The sequence below is a fragment of the Leuciscus leuciscus genome (genome assembly GCF_965113295.1).
Source record: "Leuciscus leuciscus genome assembly, chromosome: 1".
NCBI classification, from domain to species: Eukaryota; Metazoa; Chordata; class Actinopteri; order Cypriniformes; family Leuciscidae; genus Leuciscus; species Leuciscus leuciscus.
This window is the reverse complement of record NC_138725.1, coordinates 69,035,194-69,061,242: the sequence shown is the minus strand read 5'-3', so window position 1 is coordinate 69,061,242 and position 26,049 is coordinate 69,035,194. Positions and strand designations below refer to the sequence as shown.

General features: G+C 37.6%; 2 protein-coding genes across 2 annotated transcripts in view; one reads left to right on the top strand and one right to left on the bottom strand.

Annotated features, from left to right (window-relative positions):
* Positions 1–26,049, top strand: part of LOC309510877 (kelch-like protein 10) — a 127,841-nt gene that overhangs the window by 42,772 nt on the left and 59,020 nt on the right. The window lies entirely within an intron of this gene.
* LOC309476794 (dynein regulatory complex subunit 3-like) lies at positions 4,364–10,768 on the bottom strand (the record flags this gene model as incomplete). The annotated part of the gene is made up of 9 exons (XM_082139945.1): positions 4,364–5,986; positions 6,236–6,341; positions 6,491–6,622; positions 6,768–6,901; positions 7,145–7,265; positions 8,565–8,711; positions 8,883–9,049; positions 9,132–9,248; positions 10,618–10,768. The coding sequence occupies 9 exons, from the start codon at positions 10,766–10,768 to the stop codon at positions 5,952–5,954; spliced, it is 1,110 nt and encodes a 369-aa protein (XP_081996071.1). The 3' UTR covers positions 4,364–5,951.

Below are 26,049 nucleotides of genomic sequence, written 5' to 3'. Positions count from 1 at the left end.
TGCAGGATCCACTTCATTAGGCAGGGGGAACATGCAATGCATACCAGCAAGAGACAACCCGCCAAGCTATTAACACCAGGGGCGGTGTGGAAGATGGAAGTAGACTTGGGAAGGCAGCTCCAGTTCCCACAGGAGATATGCAGCACCACCCTAAGACCAGACGTGGTGCTGTGGTCTGCAGCTGTGAAGTCAGTAATACTGATCGAGCTGACGGTTCCATGAGAGGAGGGACTGGAAGCTGCCTATGAGAGAAAGAAGGCGAAGTATGCAGATCTGGTTGCGGAGTGCAGGGAAAGTGGATGGAGTGTGAGGCTGTACCCGGTGGAGGTGGGAGCCAGAGGCTTTGTGGGCAGATCAACATCACGTCTGCTCAAGGACCTGGGACTACGGGGAGCCACACTGAGCAGATCCACCAAAGAGCTCTCTGAGGAAGCTGAGAAAGCAAGCCACTGGCTCTGGCTGAAACGACGAGACAAGGCTTGGGGTGTAACATCTAATTAGGTTTTGCTGCAGGGGGTGTCAGGGAGACGTCCCTGTTCACTGCCCCGCCACCATGAGACGTTCTGGGTTAAGGGGCGAAACGTCAATGAGCGGTGGTCCCCAGCTGAAGATCCTGCAGCAAAACCGTGTGGTATGCGGACAGGTTTAGGCCTGCCTCAGGGAAGAGGACGCCTCTGCCATGCATAGTCCACCAAAGGCACCGTTGGAGGTGCGACAGGCCTAAGGCCCAGCAGAAAGACCATCTCGCTGTAATGAATAATATTGGAGTCAGACAACATGTGTCAGGATCTACTCATTGTTGTAATCATACCCTAGATCTAATATTATCACACGGAATCAATGTAGATGCCGTTGAAATTCTGCAGCAGAGCGATGACATCTCAGATCATTATCTGGTCTCGTGTAAACTTAATTTAGCCAAGGCTGCAAAGCCTACTCCATGTTACAAATATGTTAGACCTATCACTTCTGCCACTAAAGATTACTTTATTAATAATCTTCCTGATTAATTTCATCATCTCAGCATCCCAGATAGCTTAGAAGAACTCGATATTGCGACAGAAACTTTTAACTCTCTATTTTCCGGCACTTTAGACACAGTTGCTCCGTTGCGCTTAAAGAAGATTAAAGAAAATAGTCCAACAGCGTGGTACAACGAGCACACTCAGGCCCTTAAGAGAGCAGCCAGAAAAATGGAGCGCAACTGGAAGAAAACAAAACTCGAGGTATTTCGCATTTCATGGAAAGAGAGCTCGATTGCATACAGAGAGGCCTTAAAGCAGCACTAGGTAACTTTTCAACCTTCATAGTATATTTCCAAGACTCTTGTGATGGTACATCGACTTAAAATAGGTTGAATGACACGTCTGCCATAGCCTGACGGGGTCTGTATCGTTTTTAATCGTACTTTAATACTTCGGGTTTCGGGTAGTAACCCGAGCAGCACAAAAAGAACTACAAAATTCGACTGCTTTACGGCAAAGGCTACCTCACTTCCCACAACACGTCCTCACATGCTGTTGGACTTGTAAATAACGTTATATTGCTTATATTGTACATCACTCGGACAAGCTTTCACTCGTTGGTGTGAGCTAAAAAGCACCTGGCGTTCTTGTTGATGGATTAGTAGACATCTTCAGAGGCTAGCTGTGCTTGTTCGATGTCCGACGATTTGTAACGTGTTGTGTTTATTCCCCAATCGAACTCGTGTAACTGTCTGTCACATGTTCTACCGTCCACAGCATTACTTGATAGACAAAAATAGGACAAGAATGAGCATCAAACAGAAACAACCCGCTTACGGGGTGTTCGAGGCGCACATACAATACAGACTGCCAGTTCAACAGGGCGCGCGCAGCTCTTAAAGGGGCCACACCTTATTTCCACTCGTTATAGCTTCCATCCGACTGAACAGGGACCGGTATACAGGGGATCAGGCCGTGAGTGAAGAGACTGCTGCGTGAGTGGTATTTACGACAGTAACGTTAATTACAAGTATTCCACAGCGACTCTAGGGGTCGTTGTTTGACCAAAACGGAAATCTTACCTAGTGGGGCTTTAAAGGTCCCATGACATGGATTATTTTATTATTTTATAATGTTTCCTGGGGTGCCCTTATAATGTTAGTATGTTTTTAAGATGAACATTTTTTATAATTTAGAAAAAAAAGGGCATTTTTCCTAGCCTGATTTTAGCCTCTGATTTGAACACTGTTTGAAGGGGCGTGTCTGCTGTGAGACTTCAGTGTAAACGCCCACTGCTGTGATTGGCTGACATGCTTGCATATGAAATAGCTAGCATTATGTGGAACTCTCTCGAATACTTTTACTATTACAGCTATCGAGATTAACGAATCGTGAGAAGTTTTTTAAGTATTTAGATCTATTCCCATCACATAAAAGGTTGCAGTGATGAGCATTGAGCAGATGACAGTCTGTTGATCCCGTGAATGGTGATCTTATCATTGCAACGCAGTTTCTGCACTCTCACTAATGATTTCACCAATGCAAACATGAGGTAAGTACAGTAAGAGCTTTGTTGTGCCGCATAACAGCGTCATTGATTTCATAACGAGTTTTGGCAAGTGGCCAGATAAACTCGCGCTGTGTGATTGACAGCTTGGGCGATTGGAAAGGGATTGTTCTTTGATTGCTTTCTGTATTTTAATCACAGTTTAAATAAGATTATTTTCATCCTACCATGAGAGACGATGTGAAGTTGATATTTTAGTCACTGGCTTGATTTACTGATAAACAGTATTGAACGATTTTGAGAGAAAGATTATCTGTCTGAACTTGAACAATTACACATCAGAAATTCACATAACCCACTGGTTCTTCAGAGGCTTGGATGAAGGAACTAAAAAAATACTTTTGTGTTCATTTGTACATCCAAACACTGAGCAACTGCTTTGCTTCGCTCGTTTGCAAGCCATGATGTCTCTCGAGGAAAAAACAATATCGCGCTCGCGCAGCTCATTTTCTCATGGGTGGGCCAAATTTTCTTTGCGGGCAAAGAAGAGAAAGGGGAGGTGACCTTTCCCCTTATGACGACATAAAGGGAAGATTCTAGATTCGCCCGTCTGAGCTTTCATTTTCTCAAAAATACCCAGGGCTTGGTTTACACCTATCAAAATGTCTAGCCATTGGGGGACCATAGGCAGGCTAGGGAAACTCTTTTTAAGGTTAAAAAACCTCATAAAGTGAAATTTTCATGTCATGGGACCTTTAAAAGCTGCTAGATCTGCTTATTTTTCAACCCTATTAGAAGAAAATAAACAAAACCCTAGGTATTTATTTGAAACAGTGGCTAAACTAGCAAAAAATAAAGCTTCAAGCCCAGAAGTTTCCAAGCAGCACAGCAGTAATGACTTTATGAACTATTTCACTTACAAGATTGATAATATCAGGAAAAAAATGATAACTATGCAACCGTTTGATTAAACCGCTTGTTAAAAAAACGCAACTTGATCGTACAGAATTAGTCAATTACAGGCTGATCTCGAATCTACCTTTTCTGTCAAAGATACTAGAAAAGGCAGTATCCTCACAACTATGTTCCTTTTTAGAAAGAAATTATATCTGTGAGGATTTTCAGTCAGGATTTAGACCGTACCATAGTACTGAGACTGCTCTCATTAGAGTTACAAATGATTTGCTCTTATCATCCGATCGTGGTTGTATCTCTCTATTAGTGTTACTCGACATTCTTTTAAATAGACTCGAAAATTATGTTGGCATTAGTGGAATTGCATTAGCATGGTTTAAATCATACTTATCTGACCATTATCAGTTTGTAGCAGTAAATGAAGAGATGTCTCATCGATCACAAGTTCTCCCCAGGGTAGCATGTACAGAGTGAAAAGCAACAATCCTAGTACTGAGCCTTGTTGTACGCCATGTACCACAAGGCTCAGTACTAGGATTGTTGCTTTTCACTCTGTACATGCTACCCCAACGCATTCTCATCCTAGGGCGTCATATACTGACGCTTTTGACATTTCGTCTACATCCAACGCACATGGCACCCTTTAGCGTCAATATGACACGCACAGAGCTTTGTTCGGTTATGGGTAGGTTTAGGTCTGGGGTAGGGTTAGGGTTAGACCGCTAGGAGGCGCCTTCTGGCCCATATCTATCTGCGTCTCTTATTGACGCTAAAGGGTGCCATATGCGTTGGATGTAGACGAAATGTCAAAAGCGTCAGTATATGACGCCTTGGGATGAGATCGGGCTGGCTACCCTGGGGAGATATCATTAGGAAGCATGGAATTAGTTTTCACTGTTATACTGATGATACTCAGCTCTATATTTCTTCACGCCCTGACGAAACTTACAAATTCACAAAATTAACTGAATGTATAGGTCAGTGGTTCTCAACTCCAGTCCTCGGGACCCACTGCTCTGCACATTTTGTATGTCTCCCTTATTTAACACACCTGAACCAGACCATCAGCTCGTCAGGAGAGACTCCATGAACTGATTTGAGTGTGTCAGATAAGAGAGACATACAAAATGTGCAGAGCAGCGGGTCCCGAGGACTGGAGTTGAGAACCACTGGTATAGGTGATATAAAAAATTGGATGACTAGTAATTTCCTACTACTTAATTCTGAAAAAACAAAGATTCTAATTATTGGACAAAAAACGTCCTCACGTAATAATCTAGAATAATGGCTTGATGGCTGCTCTGTCAAGTCTTCGTCGTCGGTTAGAAACCTGGGTGTGCTCTTTGATACCAATCTTTCATTTGAAAGTCACGTGTCAAGTATCTGTAAAACCACATTTTTCCATCTTAAAAATATATCTAAATTACGTCATATGCTCTCATTGACAAATGCAGAACAATTAGTCCATGCGTTCATGACATCAAGGCTAGATTATTGTAATGCTATTATGGGTGGTTGCCCTGCACGCTTAATAAACAAATTACAGCTGGTCCAAAACGCAGCAGCTCGAGTTCTTACCAGAACCAGGAAGTATGACCATATTAGCCCTGTTCTGTCAACACTGCAATGGCTCCCTATTGAACATCGTACACATTTTTAAATATTGCTGATTACTTACAAAGCACTAAATGATTTAGCTCCGCAGTACTTGAGCGAGCTCTTAACGCATTATAGTCCTTCATGTCTATTGCGATCTCAAAATTCCGACCAGTTGATAATACCTAGAATATCAAAATCAACTGCTGGCGGTAGATCCTTTTCCTATTTAGCACCAAAACTTTGGAACAGTCTTCCTAACATTGTCCGGGAAGCAGACACACTCTGTCAGTTCAAAGCTAGACTAAAAACACATCTCTTTGACCTAGCATACACCTAACACATTATAGACTTTTATAATTCAATGTTAGGCTGCATAGATTAGGTCAGCCGGAACCGGGAACACTTCCCATAAATCCTGATGTACTCGTTACATCATAAGAAGAATGGCGTCTATGCTAATATTAGTCTCTGTTTATCCCGAGGTTTACCGTAGTCCGCCGGATCCAGGCTGTATCCAGATCTGATGAAGGACCTGCACCTGGACGCGACGATAGCGCAGTCCTGAAATGTCAACTAGGCTCTTCCCTGTGAAGGCCTCCCTCCCCTCCCTTTACCTCTCTACAGATAAAGCGTTGTCGGGATAATTCCGGTTCGCGTGGCTACGTGGAAGCCATAAAAATTCTGTATTATTAATTTTAAGGCCAGACAAGTAGTATGTTGAGGGTTGATTTGTAGGGAAGGACTACACATATATTCAAATGCACATACCTACAGACTGAACTCGTAATACGCATGTGCACGTCATCGGCGTTCTCACTGGTTCGCGTTTTTGAAGTTTGCGCAGAAAGAACTTATGAGTTTTCTGTTAAAACGGTGTCGTGTTAGCGGCCCCTAAGTTAATAACTAATGATCGTTGCGACGGAAGTGAATCAATCACTACCATCCGCCATCTCTGCTGATCACCATCATTGTCCGTTCTCCGCTCTGGTTTCTTCTCTACCTGCAAAGACAATCATATTACTCATTCAGCTAAGTTCATTTATCATCTCACGCTTTATATGTAGAAGCAAAAATATGAATTATGAACAGATAATTAGGACAAATGTTAGCTATCCCTCACTTGTGAAAAAGATGTTTAAATGTATTGAATGTGCACTTGTATGTTTAATTCGAATCTCATATATATATATATATATAAAAAGAAAAGAAAAGAAAAGCATATTTTAAAATACGTAGAGGCAGCGCTTACTAAAGGCGGTGTCCTCAGATGATGCCATGTCCTCCTTTACAAAACGAATGTAGTTTTGGATCTCTGAGATGCGCTTGCGATTCCTCTTCACCTCATCATTGTGTATCTATTAACACAAACAAAAAGGATTTATATTTTATTTAATAACAAAAGGTCGTTCTGATCCTGGACATCTGCATGGTAGGCTACAACGTGATATAATATAATTTAATAATATTGTTAAGGAGTTCACAGGAGGTGTGTTCATATAAGTACCGATTTCAGCAGAGCACTCATCCAGCGTTTGACCCGTGCCAGTAGCTCATCCTCCCTGTCATCAATCTTCTGCAGGTGGGTGTCGTGAGAAGCACTGACTGCATTGGTCACTGTGTCTTTATCTACCAAGAGCTACAGGGCAGCATAGGAAATGAGGACGAAGGATCAGTCAATACTAAAACTAAGTGTCTGGCATATAGTTACGATGGCTTTTGACTTCTTAATTATTCATAATTATACACAAATTAAGTGATCATGAAGACAGTTTTCCACTGACCGTTGCCAGATCATCTGGTATTTCCTCCTCTAGCTCGCTTTTGACCACCTTCTCCAGTGTTGCCAAGGCAATCACAAGCTGTTGTTCATGGTACCGGTTCTCCAGGTCTCGACAGGTGTCAGAGTTAAAAAAGTCTTACCCTTAAAAGAAACCCCTTTTTTTTTTTTTTTTTTTGCTTTGTTGGACAAAGGATACCTTGATCTCTGCATCAGGATCCTCAGCAAACATGCTGTCGAAAAGTTGAGGTCCATTTAAGAACTCCACGAATGCGTCCTGTGAAAGAAGGAAGCAATATTTATTCACTACTGTCAAGAAGAGTATAAAGTTTGTATGTCCAGTAGAAAGAAGATTTTAATACAGTGCAGCATTTTAAACACTGTAGTGTAAATCTGACTTATTGAACCTTGAGCATTTAAGATCAGTGTTCTTGTACTTGAATGAGATGGATGGCATGGTGATGTTGGTTACCTTGTGTAGTTGAAGCTCCTTGTCTGTGATCTACATATAAAGTGATACAAGAAGCAAAAAATATGAATTATGAACAGAACATTAGGACAAATGTTAGCAATCCCTCACTTGTGAAAAAGAAGCATGTTTAAATGTATTGAATGTGCACTTGTATGTGTAATTCGAATCTCATATATTTTACAAAACTCTACTTGCAGATAATATAACATGAATGCACTTAATGAGAGTTCACTTTCATGAATGTTTCTTAAGTAAACTTTTAAAAAGTGCACTTTGCAATAATGTAAAATGAAAACTTTGAAGTTCATTTTAAAACATTTTATTGGTCATGCTTTAAATAAGTACGCTTATTTTGATGTATTGACTAACGTTTTAAAGCTCAAGTAAAGTACTTGATTATAATTTAAACTGTAGTGTGTTATTCAATATTATAGTTAATATATTTTAAATGTACTAAATTGCAACTTCATCATTAAGTTTGTAATTACAAATATATTTAAATGCGTTTTTCAATAGAAATTACATTAAAGTATATTTTAATTTACACTCTTAAAAATAAAGGTTCTTTATTGGCATCGATGGTTCCATGAAGAAACTTTAACATCCACGCAACCTTTCCATTCCACAAAAGGTTCATTATAGTAGAAAAAGGTTCTTTAGATTTTAAAATGTTCTTTATACTATAAGAAAAAATAATGGTTATTTTTAAGAGCTGATCACTTACAGGTTCTCGCTGCAAAAAACAAAAACTTTATTTTAATGAGTGTTAATGCTCGGCAGTTTATTCTGCAGTAAACCTGAACCCTATTTAAAAGAAAATAGAAGTAATTATGAAATTGCATAAAGATCTATGCCTGGTTTCACAGACAGGGTTTAGATTAAGCCAGGATTAGGCCTTAGACGTTCCTTATAAAACAAAATAAAAAAACATTACTGGTGTGCATCTTGAGACAAAACAATGGCACTGACATATTTTAAGATATATCAGTGCAAGTTGCTTTCAGTTAAAAAAGCTCAAACATGCATTTTAGTCTGGGACTAGCTTAAACCTTGTCTGTGAAATTGGGCAATAAATCAGAAAAGTTCAGCTAATTTCATTTATCATAGATTTACATTTTAAATTTAAATTGCAATTAAGTGTCAGAAAACATTACATTCAGTTTGCACTTAAATATTTTATTCTAAAGTATAATATTTCCATAATAGGTCCTCTTTTTAAAAGTGTGCTAGTGCACGTCTCTTTCACAAGTGGTCAGCTGAAAAACCAAGCAACTGCAATTATATGCAGCCGCGGATGTATGAGAAATGACTTATTAATGTCTCACTAACCGTTGGTTGTTCCAGCAGTCTGTAGTCCAGATAGACCAGGTCTGGGAGATATGCCGCCACAAATTTCTTAAAGTCCTCCTCGTCACAGATGGGATTTCCCGCAAGGTTGAGAGTGTGCAGATTCTTAAACTGTCTGAGGTACAGCACCTGCAGGGTCAGATATGATTTCCTTCAGATTTATGTTTGAGTGACACTCATGAATTGGAATATTGGAAATTAATTAGTGGATGGCTGCATATTTTGGAGTCAGACTCATTTTCATCCTTCTGGGATTCCACATTTTCTAAAAATGTATCATCTAAAATATAGTTGGCTTACATTATCCACTTGAGCAATGCTATTGTTTCCAATAGAGAGGATGTTCAGGTTCTGCAGCGCATCCAGATTTTCAATGACAGAAATCCGGTTGTTGAACAAACTCAAGTCCTCAAGTTTCACAAGAGAGTCCAGTCCTTCAATCACTTCAATATTATTGAATGACAAATCTAAGGAATATAAGAATTCTGGGTTAGTATTTGGAGATACTCCGGATATGTTTTTGATATCAGTCGGACAGTCTGTACTCACCCAGCCAGATCAGATTAGTAAGGTTTTCTAACCCTTCAATCCTCTCAATAACATTATTATTCAGCTGAAGAGTTGTTAGAGAGGGGAAATGCCACGGGTGGGGAATCTTTAGGATGTCTACAAAAAACATAAATATTATATTAATTATATTTTTCAATAAATAAATAAATATATGCTATTTTTTATACAATGAACTGTTATTGAAATTAGGCCTATACCAATCATGATAATGAAAATGAATGAAATCAAATAAAAATCCTGTCATTAATTACTCACCTTCATGTCGTTCCAAACCGTTCATGTTCGAAACACAAATGAAGACCTTTTTGATGAAATCTGAGAGATTTCTGTCCCTACTTTGACAGCTACGCAACTATCACTTTAATGTTTCAAAAAGTTCACAGAGCAAGAGAATGAACCTCATTGGTTCTATCAGAAGCTCAAACATGCTGCGTAACACGAGAATGAACCTCGCTTGAGCGAACAAGCTTGAGCTTCAGTTTACCACAACTGATGTGCGAGTTAATAAATGTTTATATGTGAATGAAAGCCTAAATTAAATTTGTTCATCATATAATGCGATCGTGTCTTTTCAGAAAATGTATTGGACTAAACCGCTCAATTCATATGGATTAGTTTTACAATCTCTTTATGAACTTTTTAAAGTGTCAAAGTGGTAGGCCTAGTTGCGTAGACGTTCAATAGACCCTTTTACTGTTTGTACACAATGATGACGTATGCGCGCGGATATTGGCAACGGAAGTATGGCGAGAATCAGCAGCGTGTCAAGCTACGCGAGCGGATTAAACAACAGACGCGAGCATTTTTTATTATGTCCTCGCTCCAATCAACACGTTTAATCGCCTGCAGCCACTCTTCTGAAACGGCCGTGATCCTGTCGGAATAATATAAAACTTAAGCCCCTTGGTGGAATATCGATTAGTGCAACCGTAAACGCAACAACCAGACATTTTGATGCTGGGAAACCGTTTTGATAAACTTTCGGAGTTGCTAACACGTTAGAGCCAGTGGAGAAAAACACCACTTCCGTTGCCAAAATGCGCGCGCAACTATTTGATCACGTGTAAAAGGGTCTATGGAGGGACAGAAATCGCTCAGATTTCATCAAAAAGATCTTCATTTGTGTTTCGAACGTGAACAAAACTCTTATGGGTTTGAAACGACATGAGGGTGAGTAAATGATGACAGAATTTTTTTTTTTTTGTGAACTGTACCTTTAACACTGATTAAAAAACATTATATGTGTGAGAGTGGGGATGTATTTTACTTGTCATGAAAATAATGTCTAAATAAATAAAGTGGGTTTCACTTTTTCAATAATTCAAAATATATTCTTATTTTTCTCTTGATTTTGGGGGTGAAATATGTCCCAGGAAAGTTTTCATGAGATTCACCCAGAATAAAATAAAAAATCAATCAAAAATGTTTAATTTTACATTAAAATGAATTTAATTACGGTTCTTACTTCTGAAGTCCATCCGCAGATGATACACCCCCTCTGGGTGGGCTAAGGCTATTTGTCCAGCTGGTCCTTGAGGTCCCTGTTCAACAACTGCTTGTTGTAGCATCTCCTCATCCATTAACGTTACTTTGGGTTTATCCTGTTCTCTGCTCATTTTCCAACGCTTCTGATTTTATTTTATTATACCTTTATTTAACCAGGGAAGAAAATCACATTGAGATAAGATATTTCATTTACAAGTGAGCCCTGGCCAAGGTAGCAGCACACAGTAAACATAATAAAAACAAAGTAAAATTAAGTACATAAAACAATAGGCACAACATGATGACTGGACCCGTTTATTACCTGCAGTAACGGTGATTAGCAGTGCAATATTATCTAATATCAGGGGCGTCACTAGGCCCTTTTTAGGGGGGCTTCAGCCCCCCTAAACTTCTGCCCAGCCCCCCTAAAAAATATTTGATTAATAAATTTTTGATCGCTTCAGTCCCCTTTAAAAAAACTCATATGAAACGGCGGCAAGCTGCGTCAAGTTTCGGCTCCTCCCCTTATCTGAGTCTGCTTGGATTTTCAGCGCATTTTTCAATCTGCAGTGGCGCCGAGCAGAGCGAACATCAGAGAGTACAAGGTGTGTCGTGAGTGCATTTATTGATAGATTGCTATGATATTACATCTGCATCGGTGCAGTTCTTTGTCATAAATGCATTGCAGTTTACATAATGTAATGTTACTGGAGCATTGGGAGCAACACAGGACGGTTCGGTTTCTCATCCAATACCAATACGTTTCGCTGCGTTCACCTTCAGCCCTTATCACAGTGTGATAGTTGTTTTTTATTCCTACAAAAATGAAGCGATTAACACCCATGAAAACATACTTTAGAAAACGATCATGATTTATTTTAATTTACTTTTTAAACTTTAAAACATATTATTTTGTATTTCGGCATTACATTATGCTGCCATGCACAGAAATGATTTAAAGACACACATCATTGTCTGAAAGCACTAGATGGCCCAGAGAGAGAAACATCATTATTATTTTGGAGTTTTTTTGTTTTGTATTAATAAATATAGTTTTGTATTAAGTAATAATGAATCAGGAGGAGTGTACATACATATATTAGAGTAAGAGTAGAGTAAAGGGATTTGTGATTTTCTTTTAAGTACTTGATTTATAGAAGTGGCAAATTGATAATTCATGTTGTTATTTTTAATAAATAGAAATAAATATAGAACAGATTAATCATATTGCCAATAGACAGTTACATTAATACATGTTTAGCTGGTTAGTTAAATGATTTGAAATTAAATAGATTTTCACGGGGTGACTTGATGAATAACCAACCGTATTGTTGATTACAAAGGCTAAAAAGCTTAGAAAATAAAATAATTTATATTTCATTGTAGATGGACTTAGTTACCTAGCTTTCCTGGTAGCTTTGTCTGAGAAAATGATTCATAAATCAACCTATCAGTTGACCCTATGTTTACTTTCGTTACTGACAGACAAAAATAAAAAGCCTATATCAGTCAACGTTCAGCTTTAGGAGGGAAAAAGACAGAGCAAGAGAAAAACAAAGAGAAAAAGAGTGTGATGCTGATGAGGTGAGAAAAAAAAACAGCTGCCCGCACATTGTTTTAAAGCTATTGTCATCCAATTTTTTTGGCCTTCAAAACATCTTAAAATGCACATATGTAGATCAGAGAAATCAAAATTTTCTCGGGGGAGCATGCCCCCGAACACCCCTAAATACCTCACATTCGGTACCTCAGTGATTATAAAACCGTGCCATATGCATGTTATTGGATGAATGAATGAAACTAGTTAATAATGAGCATTAGACCATAAACTATCTTTTTTTTTTTTTTTTTTTACATCATACCCTCATTGGGGGCTGAGCCCCCCTAAAATGAAAATCCTAGAATCGCCCCTAATATTAATATTATCTAGTGCAATTGCAATCTTATTTTGCAGACCTGTCACTATAAAAGCAGTCAAAACACTGTATCAGTCACCTATTTCAAATGTTATTACTAAAAGCTCGTTCATTTGACAACAGACTTACCTGGAAATATATCGCTGAAGTGCTGGTATGATGGACGCAAACACTGTTGCTCAGCAACCATAGACTACCGCCATGACGTCATCAACTTCCGGAGTTTTCAGGAGCTTTGAGGCGCTCTAATGAAATTAAAATACATTTTAGTAATAATACTCAGCCATATAACGTTAGTGATATTCTTCGAGTATTTAATTTGTAAGATTCTTCATGAAATGGAAAATCGAAGGAAATTTGTTCAATTTTTAGTATTAATACTAAAATGCCTCCGCTATTTCTAAACTAAATTTCGAAAAGCAAACATGTCCATAAATTCATGTTTTTATAACGTAGTTTCCATACGTTTTTGCTCATTAAGAGTATTTTGTAAATTAACTCTGCCGTGTTAAGACTTTGCCCATGATTGACAGCTTCCTCGATCAATAAATTAAAGGTTCCGCTTGTTTAAACCAATCAGACAGCTCTCTGGGCGGGGCTTATGCGCGCTTAATGGGTCAGCCTCTCACTCTCACCATCGGAGGATTGTTGTTGTCATCAAGATGGAGTTCTTGTTGGGGAATCCGTACAGCACTCCCGTTGGCCAGTGCATTGGTGAGTTAGCGGCTTATAGTAGCCTGTTCTTCAATGAAATATGTTTTAATAACTGTTAATGGACATGTTCGTCCATTGTTCGTGTTAAAAATGCTTGAAATGTGTGTAGCATCTTACAGGAGCGTAAACAGTCATCAGTTAGAACAGAGTCTATTGGGGGTGGGGGGGCAAACGGTCTGTTGAACTGGGCCCTCATTAAATTATGGATAAAAAAATAAGAAAAAAAAATAGGCCTATTTGTGGAAAAAATATGTAATATTTGAGTTACATAAAAGCTTTTTTATTTGTATTCTTCCTAATTGTCCTTGAAATAGTGGCCAAGAACCTAGATAAAATAGAGGCCTGGGAGATTTTCTAAACAAATATAAAAAAAAAGGTGGTGACGGTGAAGCTGGAACTAGTAAAGTCAATGTAGAGCAAGGTAAGAAACAGCGCTGCCAACGTTTACGAGCCTTGTCAGGAGTTTTCCTGCGTTTCATTTTTTTTGGCGGCCAAATGTTTGTCCCGCTAAAGCCTTATTTGATCGGTAAGTGATGTAGAATAGAATGAGTGCTGCGCCTGACAGCCAGGGCGCTTAACGAGCAGAGAGAGAGAGAGAGCCCCGGCCGCGCGCGCACACTCTCACGTCTTCAAACAACACGTCGAGCGCTGTCTCCCTCGCGCATATTGATCAAAGTCAATTGACACGATAGTAAAAGGTCGGAAGACCACAGTTTCACGTGGAGCATTTGGAATTTTTTTCTCTTGAATTACCGCGGGGTGTGAATTGTACTAAAAAAAACGTTTCCTTATCTTCTCTAGATTGTCTCATGGGCTTCTGAACCGCTCTTCAGAAGTCTGACCCGTCACCTGGACCTGTTTGCCTTGGGAGACCCTACCAGGGGCATATAGGCCCCCGGACAACTTAGCTCCTAGGATCATTCGGGTACTCAAACCCCTCCACCAAGATAAGGGGGCAGTTCAAGGAGGAGTGTAAGAAAATTTTGTACATTTTAAAGTTAAATTCCTAAATCTGGCGCAAAGTTCAAAATTAAGAGCTCCAGCCCATATTCAGTGTGCAACTTGAACAAAGAAAAAGTCAGTGCATTGACTTGTACCTGAAATTTAAATGGGACTCAGACATCTTTTTAGTTGTGATATAGTGTCTCAGTCTACATTACTCTACATACTACTATGACTACTACTACTACTACTAATATTATTCCTATGACAGTAATATAGCCATTTCTGTCAGGACCACTATTGTCATATATGATTGACAATAAGCATACAATTTGGATTGGCGGTATGGTTCCGTTCTGGGCGAGAACTCCCTGCGCATCCATGCAGCCTAGCATGGATAAGAGCAGGGAGAGCAGCAATAACCCCCCTTGGGGTAAACAGAACAGAACCAACATGAATGTATTGCAGATATCATTAATTCAAGATTTTAAAGTACGACATAATTCGAGAATTTATTCTGATTCGAAGGGAATCAGAATGCCAAATCCTGACTGACGAGAGGAGGAGCTGGGGATGGAGGAGGGTAATTCGCTCCTGAGAAACGCGATAGCTGCTGATAATACTGAAGCAGCTTATATATGTATACGGTGATAGGCGTCGTATTCCTATAGGTAGATGTGGATCAGCTGATAGTCAGCTGATGCGAGCTTGACTAACGTGACCTGCCAGAACTAACGCTACGCTTGATATATTGTAAAACAAATGCACTGAAAAATAAATGAAACTTTCATAATTAGTTTAGTCTATTTCTGTACATGCAAGAGATAAACCTGTGAGCTTTTATTTTGGCGAAAAACAAAGTTTACAAACGTCTCATTACAAATGTTGAAATGTTTGAAAGTAATATCTAATATAACCAATTGCATTTATTTTAATTTCAAACATCGCAACAGACCTTTCAGATCACTCAATTTGAAATGTATAATAAATGTATATTTATATTAATACACATTGATCTATACAGTACATGCAAAAAAGTATGATATTTATACTATATTTATAGATGTATATTATCTCTATGTTTGATGTTGCTGCAGGGTGTTGTTCCGTATGAACACATTTTGTCAAGTGAAGTGAACTCTAACAGATACCCCGTGCTCAGGGAATAGTGAGCAGTGAACACTACGTAGGGAAACCCTGTGGATTTGAGTTCTAGACGTGGTCCTGTGTCTTGAACTCATAATTGAGTTTGCGTCAGTATTTGAGTCGGCCGCTGATCCGTGTGTGATTTGTTTCTCACAGAAAAAGCCACAGATGGCTCCCTGCAGAATGAAGACTGGACACTCAACATGGAGATCTGTGACATCATTAATGAGACCGAGGAAGGGTGAGAGACCAACACACACACATAAACACATGCGCACAGATCTTGCTGATGACTCACAGTGACTCTCATGGACTCATTCAGAGCAGACTGACTGGGAATGTGCTGTCGTAGCGTCTCCAGCAGTAATGGGTTCTCACAGTTCCTCTTAGACCGTTTACAGCTGACGTTGAAAAGCATAAAACGTCTGAATTTCTTTGAAAGAAGAATGTTTACAACTAGTTTTATCTGCACAGTGAAATTCAGTGCGATCCAAAACTATTGTCTTTCATTTGATGTAGGGATGCACGATACATCTGCCACCATATCGTATCGGCCGATATATGTTCATTTTTAAAGTTATCGATATCGGCCCAATAAGAAAATTTGGCCAATGTATTAAAGCCGATAAATATTCCTTCAGCTGTGCACTGTTGTGATGGTTTTCAATTGCTTGAAATATGATTTGAATCACTTCAAAAAAGGAAAATACAGTTAAGTGCAACGTGCAGTGCAAGTCTGTCATATAGGCTACAATTATAATGAGAACATGCTGGGGCACGCTGGGGCACTGCCTCCAAACGGGGTGGCCGCCAGTGACCAAAAAAAAAAAAAGAGCTAAATTCTACAGTATATTACGTAAATCCTATTGATTTTATTATTTTTTTTAACTTGAATAAAGTTACTTTATAATATTTTGGGGATATTTTGGGGATATTTAATTTAATTTTATCAATCAATAAATTCCTCTTGAAACAAACTTTGTTGTATTATTTTAATTTAATACTGTGAAGCTGCTTTGATGCAATCTGTATTGTGAAAAGCGCTATACAAATAAACTTGACTTGACTTGACTTACTTGTAAACAAATGTAGTAATAAAGCACATTTTGATTCATTTAGTTTTTTGTCATCCCTGTATATATCCATTAAGTTAAATTTGAGAGCCAGTGTTTATTATTTTTTGTGTTTTCATAAAACTAACAAGTTTATAAAATATATATATTTTTTTTAATAATGAGCAATTTTAAAATCCCAGAAGCAGAAACGATGTCAATTATTTTCTTTTAATAAGTAGTGTGGCCATTACAATATACAGTAGTTTTATTCACAATCTCTTTCAAATAATAATAAATAAATAAACAAAAAAATAAGTAATACAAAAAACATTTTACTAACATTGTCACTAACATTTTAGTAACTAAACTGAATTTTATTAGGTTTAGTGACAACATGTTACAATGTTTACATGGTGGAATTTCTGGTAAGCTACGCTTTTTTATTATTTCAATTCAATTCAATTCAGTTATTGTGATTTGATTTAATATTGACTCATTTGGATAAATATTAGGTAGGCTACACAAGATAGGCGTTATTTTTCCTCAAGAAAAAAACAACTCACCTAATGCTGTAAACATACTGCCCTATCAGCTGGTAGTAGGCTATTATTTAAGGTTAAAAATAACTCAAATTAAATATAATGCGTTTTTTTATTATTATTATAATAACAACTTTATTTAATGATATAAGTAAAAATATAATAAATATGTAATATAGAACACATATTTAGCTAAATACTCTCTATAGCTATTTTTTTTTTCTTGCCAACTATGTGCTATAGCCTATATTATGTTCATTAAATGGCTTTCCTGAGGTAAATGTGACAATTGTTCTGCTATGTTGTTGACCTCTTCACGCTGATGAAAAACACTGATTGGTCGATATTATGTATGAGGAATATACATTTCGGTAAGCTGTACTGTATCTTTCAGTGTTCATTCAAGTTTTTTTACTATTAGCTATTACTATCTGTCACGTAACATTTACAAGCGCCAAAACGGTATTTATTGTTTGAATTTCGTAATAAAATTGACAGAATCTGAGAGCTGAGATTTTTGTATATCATAAGTAACTGTTCTGTCTAGTGTGTCGGTCTCCGTGTCCTCTTTGCTTCACGATTTTTCTGTGCGTGAGAAAATGGTTGTGTGGCGTGAGAGAGTATGAAAATTGCGTGTCTCACGGTGAATGCGTGAGAGTTGGCAGCAGCACTGTAAAAACAGTAGCAGAAATAGAGGAAAACAGTCGAAAAAGGCAGACCTCAACTAAAACAGCTGGAACTAAAACTTCTGTTTCGGTGGTGACTGGCAGCTCTTTGTTTGGTCTCTTGATTGATAAAGTAAAAGTTCAAGTCTGCGACGACCGTTGTTTATCTGGCGCTGCACTTCTTTGAAGCAAACTTCAGTAGAGTCTATAAAACTGATTGGTCGTAAAATGAACCAATCACAAGACATCTTATAGGGGGGCCACCTGGGGTGGCCAATCGAATTTCAGGGGGGGCCGGTGCCCCCCCTGGCCACCACGTAGACCCGCCCCTGGCTTGTGGTGATTGGAGAGCAAACAGGATTTGAAAAAATGATATCCGCTTCCAGAATGAACAAGACCATGTGGTGTTTTTGAAGGATCAAAGTTTTGTGTAAGTGGAGCGTTTGTTATTGTTTCACCTTTGGTATCGCAGTCGACAAGTGTGAACATTTCTAATAGTCCACCATATATACCTAATGCATGCATTGAAAATGAACTGCAGAGGTTCAGGAAAATAGTAAGTGGAATGACTTTAATTCCACTCGGGTGTAAAAAGGAAGCCTTAAAACATGTGCTGTCATTTAGGCGGCAGCTGTTTATGGTTTTAGAATCGCCGGCGTTAGATATCTCGTTTCGGGTTAGACATGAAGACAAATCATGATCTATGCGAACACCAATCATTTGAAATGCTTCAAGTGTGGTAATATCGGACATAAAAAAATGGAATGCCCGCAGAAAACACAAGTTGAAGACGATATCAACAAAACACATGAAAGTGAACAGGCGGTCGATGGTGAAGTAGGCCTAGTAGAGAATGTGGATAAAAGTCAAGTCAAGTCATCTTCATTTATATAGTGCTTTTAACAATGTAGATTTTGTCACTTCGGGGTAGGTACGCGAAACAAATTTTCCCGACAACGCTTTATCTGAAGAGTGGTAAAGGGATCCTCCATAGGGAGAGACTAGTTGGCACTTCATCGCTGCGTTGTCATCGGGTCCAGGCAAAGGTCCTCGTCAGGTCTGGATCCGGCAGGCTGCGGGAAAACCTCGGGATAAACAAAGACACTAAAATTAGCGTAGATGCCATTCTCCTTATGATGTAACGAGTACATCAGGATTTATGGGAAGTGTTCCCGGTTCCGGCTGATCTAATCTATGCAGCCTAACATTGAATTATAGAAGTCTATAATGTATTATGTGAATGCTAGGTCAAAGAGATGTGTTTTTAGTCCAGCTTTGAACTGACAGAGTGTGTCTGCTTCCCGGACAATGTTAGGAAGACTGTTCCAAAGTTTTGGTGCTAAATAGGAAAAGGATCTACCGCCAGCAGCTGATTTTGATATTCTAGGTATTATCAACTGGCCGAAATTTTGAGATCGCAATAGACGTGAAGGACTATAATGCGTTAAGAGCTCGCTCAAGTACTGCGGAGCTAAACCATTTAGTGCTTTGTAAGTAATCAGCAATATTAAAAAATGTATACAATGTTTAATAGGGAGCCAGTGTATTGTTGACAGAACTGGGCTAATATGGTCATACTTTCTGGTTCTGGTAAGAACTCGAGCTGCTGCGTTTTGGACCAGCTGTAATTTGTTTATTAAGCGTGCAGGGCAACCACCCAGTAGAGCATTACAATAATAAAGAAATAAAGAAACAGAGACAGGTAATGAAACCGACAAAGAACAGAGTGAATCGAATACTCATGAACAAAATTAATCTACTGAAAATATAGGCCAGAAGGAATCGGGTGAAAAGAACTCAAGGGAAAAAAAAGGAAAAAAATTATAATTGTGATGGAGGAAAAAAAAGAGGCATTTTGAAGAAGCAGGGACAAGTGATGCCAAAAAATCTCATCTTGAAAGTTCGGATACATACTGTTGAGAATATACCTCTGTCTCAGCTCTCTGAAAGCACTGATGTGACTGAAGACATGACTGATGATGATTGTCTTTCTGAAATCTCAGATATTCCCTCATACTATGATGAGGATCAGTTGTATACTGTAAAAGAGATTAACGATTTCCTTGGTGAAACAATTTGGAAGAAAAGCTGAAGTAAAGGAATTTTTTCCTGATGTGAAAAAAGTTTTTGGCTTCAGTGATCAAGATACAAAAGACTGCCGGTTATGAATTAAGTTGAAGAAAGAGATTCAGATTGGAAAAAAATGGTAACAAACCTGAGAAAAGAAAAAGTTCTTGAAAATTCTTTATAGTTTAGTTATGAAAGAAGCACAAGTGGTGAACTATCTGTCCCTTTTTGTCTTGTCCTCTCTTTTTCTGTCCTCTTTTTTCATGGACAGCCTTAGAATAGGATCCATAAATATCAATGGGGGAAGAGATTACAGGAAAAGAGCATGTTTAAATGAATATATAAAACAAGAATATGGATGCAATATTTGTACAAGAGACACATAGTGATGTGAAGAATGAAGTGGAATGGGAAATGAGATGGAGAAGTGATTTATATATGAGTCATGGTACAAATGTTAGTGGAGGAGTTGCTATTTTATTTCCAAATACGATTAATATAACCAATGTGTCTGTTGATGAAATAGAAAGAGGAAGAATTTTGGCTGTTCAAGCAAATGGTTTTGTTTCTGTTTTTATTAACATTTACGCATCAAATACTGGAGCAGAGAGGATACAAATATTTAAAAAGTTATATGAGTTTTTAAAACAAAATTGTGATGAAAATGTATGGTTGGTCTTAGTGGGTGACTGGAACTGTACAGAACATTTTACTTTAGATAGAAGTGGAGAAGAACCTCATCCCTCTTCTGCCAAATTTTTACATGATGTTATTAGTAATTCTAATTTAGTTGATGGAGACCGCAACACCCTACAGTTAAACAGTACGTGGGTAAAGGTTTCTCATGATCATATTAGTACTGCCAGATTAGACCGATTTTATGTTAATAAGAGTAAAAGTAATAGAATTTTGAAATCTACAATTTGTCCAAATGGGTTCTCTGATCATCATTTATGTATAATTGAAATAAATGTAAGAAAGTCACAAAGTCATAGCTAATATTGGCATTTTAATGCGAAATTGTTGCATGATATGCTTTTTTTGTGAAAAGTTTAATGTGTTTTGGATGGAGTGAAAAAAACAAAAAAGTAATTATGATATAGTTCAGTGGTGGGATATAGGAAAAGCACAAATTAGAATATTTTGTCAAAATTATATAACAAATGGTAGGATAAAAAAAACAGTTTTTGAACTAGAAAAATAGATAAAACAGACTGAAAGAGAGTTAATTGTTGGAGATGTTGTGACAGTTGGGAAGCTGAAAAAAAGAGAAGCTTTAGCCTCTTTATTTCACGAGAAAGCAAAAGGGGCTTTAATTAGAGCTCGCTTTGCATTGTTGAGAGAAATGGATGCACCAAGCTCCTCCTTTTTTTAATCTAGAGAAGAAAGAAAGAGAAAAAAAAATTGTTGCACTTGAAAGATGTAAATGGGAATGTCATTTCAGATCCAAATGAAATGAGAAATATTGCTTTGGAGTTTTATAAAGACTTATTTGGAGAAGGACAATGTGATATTGGATGCATTGAGGAGTTGCATAAAGACTTGTTGAAACTTTCTGATGAACAGAGTAAACAACTTGACTCTGGCCTTCAGCTGAAAGAACTGTCTGAAGCTGTTTGAAAACTTTCAGCTGGAAATATTGATTAAACTTGCTCATTTTGTGGTCTTTTTGAAGAAACTGCTGCCCATTTATTTTGTGAATACATTTAGGGTTGATTTACTAATGTGACCCACCGTTTTATCCTTACCGATATTATTTATTTTTATTACGAAATCCCAAAGTTGTCATCTCTTGAATATGTTGTTAATTTCTTTATTTTATATCCAAACATTTTCATCCACAAGCAAAAGTGGCTTATTGCTTTATGTTTTCCTCTTTTTCTTGTTCATCCCTCAGGCCTAGGCCTATAAATAACAAAAAATGCATTTTTTAAATGTATTATAATGAATTATTTAAGAAAATATATATTAAGATATTCAACCTTGTAGGTTCTTTTTTCCTGTGTAAAAAATATCATATTACTGTATGTATGTAAATGTTACCCTCCTCAAGTCTCGGAAGCCTGAGAGAGTAAGCTGAATGTACAACACTGGCCAGCACTGTAAAATAATAACGAGACGCTGTAAAACTGGAGTACTGGCTGCAGTCTTCGACAATATTTAATTGACTCCGTTCATTTCAATGCATTAACAACATTAACATATTTCAATAGAGATTTTATACATTTTAATCAAGGCTTTTCAGAGATACATTCTCCTTTTACAGGGTTTTCAACCGAATATCATGTATTTCACATCACAATAACATTCACGAGACATTACTCTAATTTTTGAACTGTCACAAATGAATATTGCATTTTGCTTCAAGCAATCCTCGTGTTTTACATGTAAGTCTCCATTTTGGCTCTACCTCACTCATGTTTCAACCCAGTCTCACGGCAGTTCGTGACATAGTCACGAAATTTAATCTATTGATTTCCCCATTTTTTCGTGTCACTCTGCACGACTTTCAATCTAATGTATTTCAATGGGACGTATTTTTCGTGCCTGCACCACGTTTTTCTTTCGAGAGCACAGTATTGTTTTTTCTCAATTGTTATTCATTTTGCAAACTTTAAGAGCTACATTACTCAACATTTAATCAAGAGATTTTAATCCTCGTTTTTATTGCTTTATATTCGGTAGGTTACTCAACATGAATCTATTGATTCGTGTCTATGGGCACGAATTTGCTTCTTTTTTTTCGTGTCACTCTGCACGACTTTCAATCTAATGTATTTCAATGGGGCGTAGATATGCACCACGTCTTTCTTTCGAGAGCACACTATTGTTTTTTCTCAAATGTTAGGCTATTCCCTTTGCAAACTTTAAGGGCTACATTACTCAACATTTAATCAGGAGATTTTAATCCTCGTTTTTATTGCTTTATATTCGGTAGGTTACTCAACATGAATCTATTGATTCGTGTCTATGGGCACGAATTTGCTTCTTTTTTTCGTGCCACACAACACGACTTCCAATCTAATGTATTTCAATGGGACGTATTTTTCGTGCCTGCACCACGTCTTTCTTTGCAACATCGTCTCACCCCTATTCGTCACATAGGCTATGCCGTCTGGTCATTTCCCCCTCACGTCCAAAGCCGACGTTGAGGGTACCCCCTATTCGTCACTTGACAACAACGGAGAGGGTCGTCCGATAGATTTGAGTGCAAATCCCTCATCTTTGAATTTTGAACTTTGATTATTTTTCTAACCCTAACTTTTTTTCCTCTCTTTTTTATATAATTTTGGGCTACATTAGAATTACATAATTACAGGACGGTATATTTTCTATATGCTTAAAACATGCCTTAATTTAGGTGGGATATTTTATAATTTTCGATCACATATTGTGGTAATTTCCCCCTTACGTCCATAAGCCGACGTTGAGGGTAGCTAGCTGAAACACTTTTCTAAATCGGTAATATCAACGATTTTTCCTCTCTTTTTTATATAATTTTGGACTACATTAAAACGACATAATTGCAGGACTGCATATTTGCTGTAGGCTTAAAACATGCCTTAATTTATTGTGGGATATTTTATAATTGTCGATGGTATTTCAATTTGCAATGGCTTATCGTGAGCCTACTTTGCTGCTTTTTTTTTTGCGCAAAAAAAAAAGAAAAAAAGAATAGCCTAGTTTTATAGAACTTTCATCTCAATACTGATTATGAAGTTGTAATAAATTAATTATATAGCCTACTGCAGAAATGTTTAAATTACTTTATATGGACATATCCTTTGGCAAAGAGATGGATGCATTCTGGGAAGTGATATGTGTTTAAATGTAATGGCTACATACTCATGTTTCCTTCACTTGGACATTTATGCTGACCCCTTTAAAATGTTTAGCACGGATATAAAATATTAAGACTGTACTTTTTAATTATGATTGATATTTTGGCGCAATTTTGTGCAACACGTCACTGTGTGTGTGACCATCGCAGAAACCATTGCCCAGCGCGATTCCACCACGGTAAGTCGCTTACAACAGCCTAATAAGCAAGATGAATTCATAAGCATTATTTACACGTCCAAAATTAATAAAATTACGAGTTTATAAAAAAAAAAAAAACATGTTCTAAGCCTAGATATAGGTTCTAGATGTATATATGTATATATAGGTATATATAAAAAAACCATGTTGATATATATATATATCAACATGTTTTTTTGTTTTTTTTTGACGTGTAAATGCTTATTGAGTATTTATTGGGGGAATAGTAACTTTAATTGGGGACATCTAGATGATGTAATTTTCTCTCGATCATCGTGGTTCACACACAACGTCACTGTAATGTGTCAGTAATAACAATATTATCACTTGATCTAACGTTATAACGTTACTGCACATAACGCTGCCTTTATATCTGGGATGGCGAAACCTAGACACATACACGCCATAAAAAAAAAAAAATGTTACGCGACTTTTAACAGTAGCACAGGAAATAGGAACAACGTGAATCTGTATTTATTTATCCTAAGAATTTACAAGAAAATGGGAATCACTCACTATTAGAGTACACTTTTTAAATCTTATATCAACATAACACTACATAATTAACATTTTCTGTTGTTCTCCCTGCAGATCCTGTCAAACATCACCTGTCGAACCTATCCGAACCTGATTTTCAAAACCCAAAGGCACTTTTTAAGAGCCAACCTCTATCTCTTCATTATTTTCTATATCTTACATCCTCTCTGTTACTCTCTTTCATCCTCAATCTTTATCTATCTCACAGTCTTTATCTATTGCTCTTTCTTTCCTCCCTGTCTGTCTTTGTCTACTTGTCTGTCTTACCCATCTTTGTCAGTCTGTCTGTTTGTATCTGACTGTCTGTTTGTATCTGTCTGTCTGTCTGTCTGTCTGTCTGTATCTGACTGTCTGCAGAGATGGGCATAAATACATGGAAATGTATTTAAAATACAAATACAAAATACTGTGTGAAAAAATGTATTTAAATACAAATACAGTATTTTGTATTTTGAAAATACACAAAATACTTGTGAAATTGGCCATCCAGTGCAGGGATAGGTCACAGTGAATGAAGAAACTACATAGGCCTACTGACTTATCATTCCTAACCTCATCTCTGCCCTCTCTTTCTTTCTTTCTTTCTTTCTTTCTTTCTTTCTTTCTTTCTTTCTTTCTTTCTTTCTTTCTTTCTTTCTTTCTTTCTTTCTTTCTTTCTTTCTTTCTTTCTTTCTTTCTTTCTTTCTTTCTTTCTTTCTTTCTTTCAATTACAAATAAACTTATGCAAAATAGCAGCCATTTATATACTTATTTCTGGTTACAATGTAGTCTATTACTTGTGGTGAACACTATTAAAAAATTCATACTGTATGTAAAACTGTGGGAACCTTTTCTGCTAATTAGCAAAGAATATGGATGGGCGATATGACCAGGGCCGGCGCTAGCCATTTGGGTGCCCTAAGCACAAATGCTTGGTGCAACAAACAAACAAAACATCTCCAGTTAACCAGCAGAGCATTCATTTCATTCGTTTTTTAAATAAGAGTCGATCTAGCGCTGAAATGTGTTGTTTTTTTAAATCAACTGATCAAAGTGCTCGTTGCCGAGCGATCAGTGGCGCGGATACTATGTTTGTTTCTGGCTCGCGCACAGCCTTCACTCAGACGCGCGTTTCAATCCGTTGTGGAGAGACTCTCTATTCGCTCCGGTACAATTAGAAAACAAAAAGCACAAAAAGTGTCCCTGCCTGATATACAACCACTAAAAAACATAATCGGTTTTGATGAAAAAAAAAAAAAAAAAACTATATGAGTGCGGATTAGAACTCAAAACCTCTGACACGCTTGGCAAAAATTCTACCACTGGACCACTTAAATACACACATAATTTTCGTCGGATCAACATATAATAGGCCTCATTGAACGACCACTTAAACACAATATTAACATGCTTTAGACATATTTTATTTGTTATTTATACTAGTACCCTATTGTGATGATTTTTCACGACCCAGATTTTTTGGTGCCCCCCCAAGCACTTGGTGCCCTACGCGCAGTGCGTGATGTGCGTGTGCGGAGCGCCGGCCCTGGATATGACCAAAATCTCAATTTTACTTCACTGTAACAATATCATGGTTTCACAATTCTCCATATCAGTTTTGATTCCACAGCATAGACTGAATTTCAAACTCTTTTGATTTTTTTAAAATAAATAATTAATCAGAGCGTCATCTCACATTCCCTTTAAGAGCAGGCGCGCTTGTTCCATGGCGGATTTGCTATTATAACGGCGGATTTGCTAGACGCACGCCAGGAGCGGTTCACAGCCGAGGAGAGCGACGTTCTCGTCAG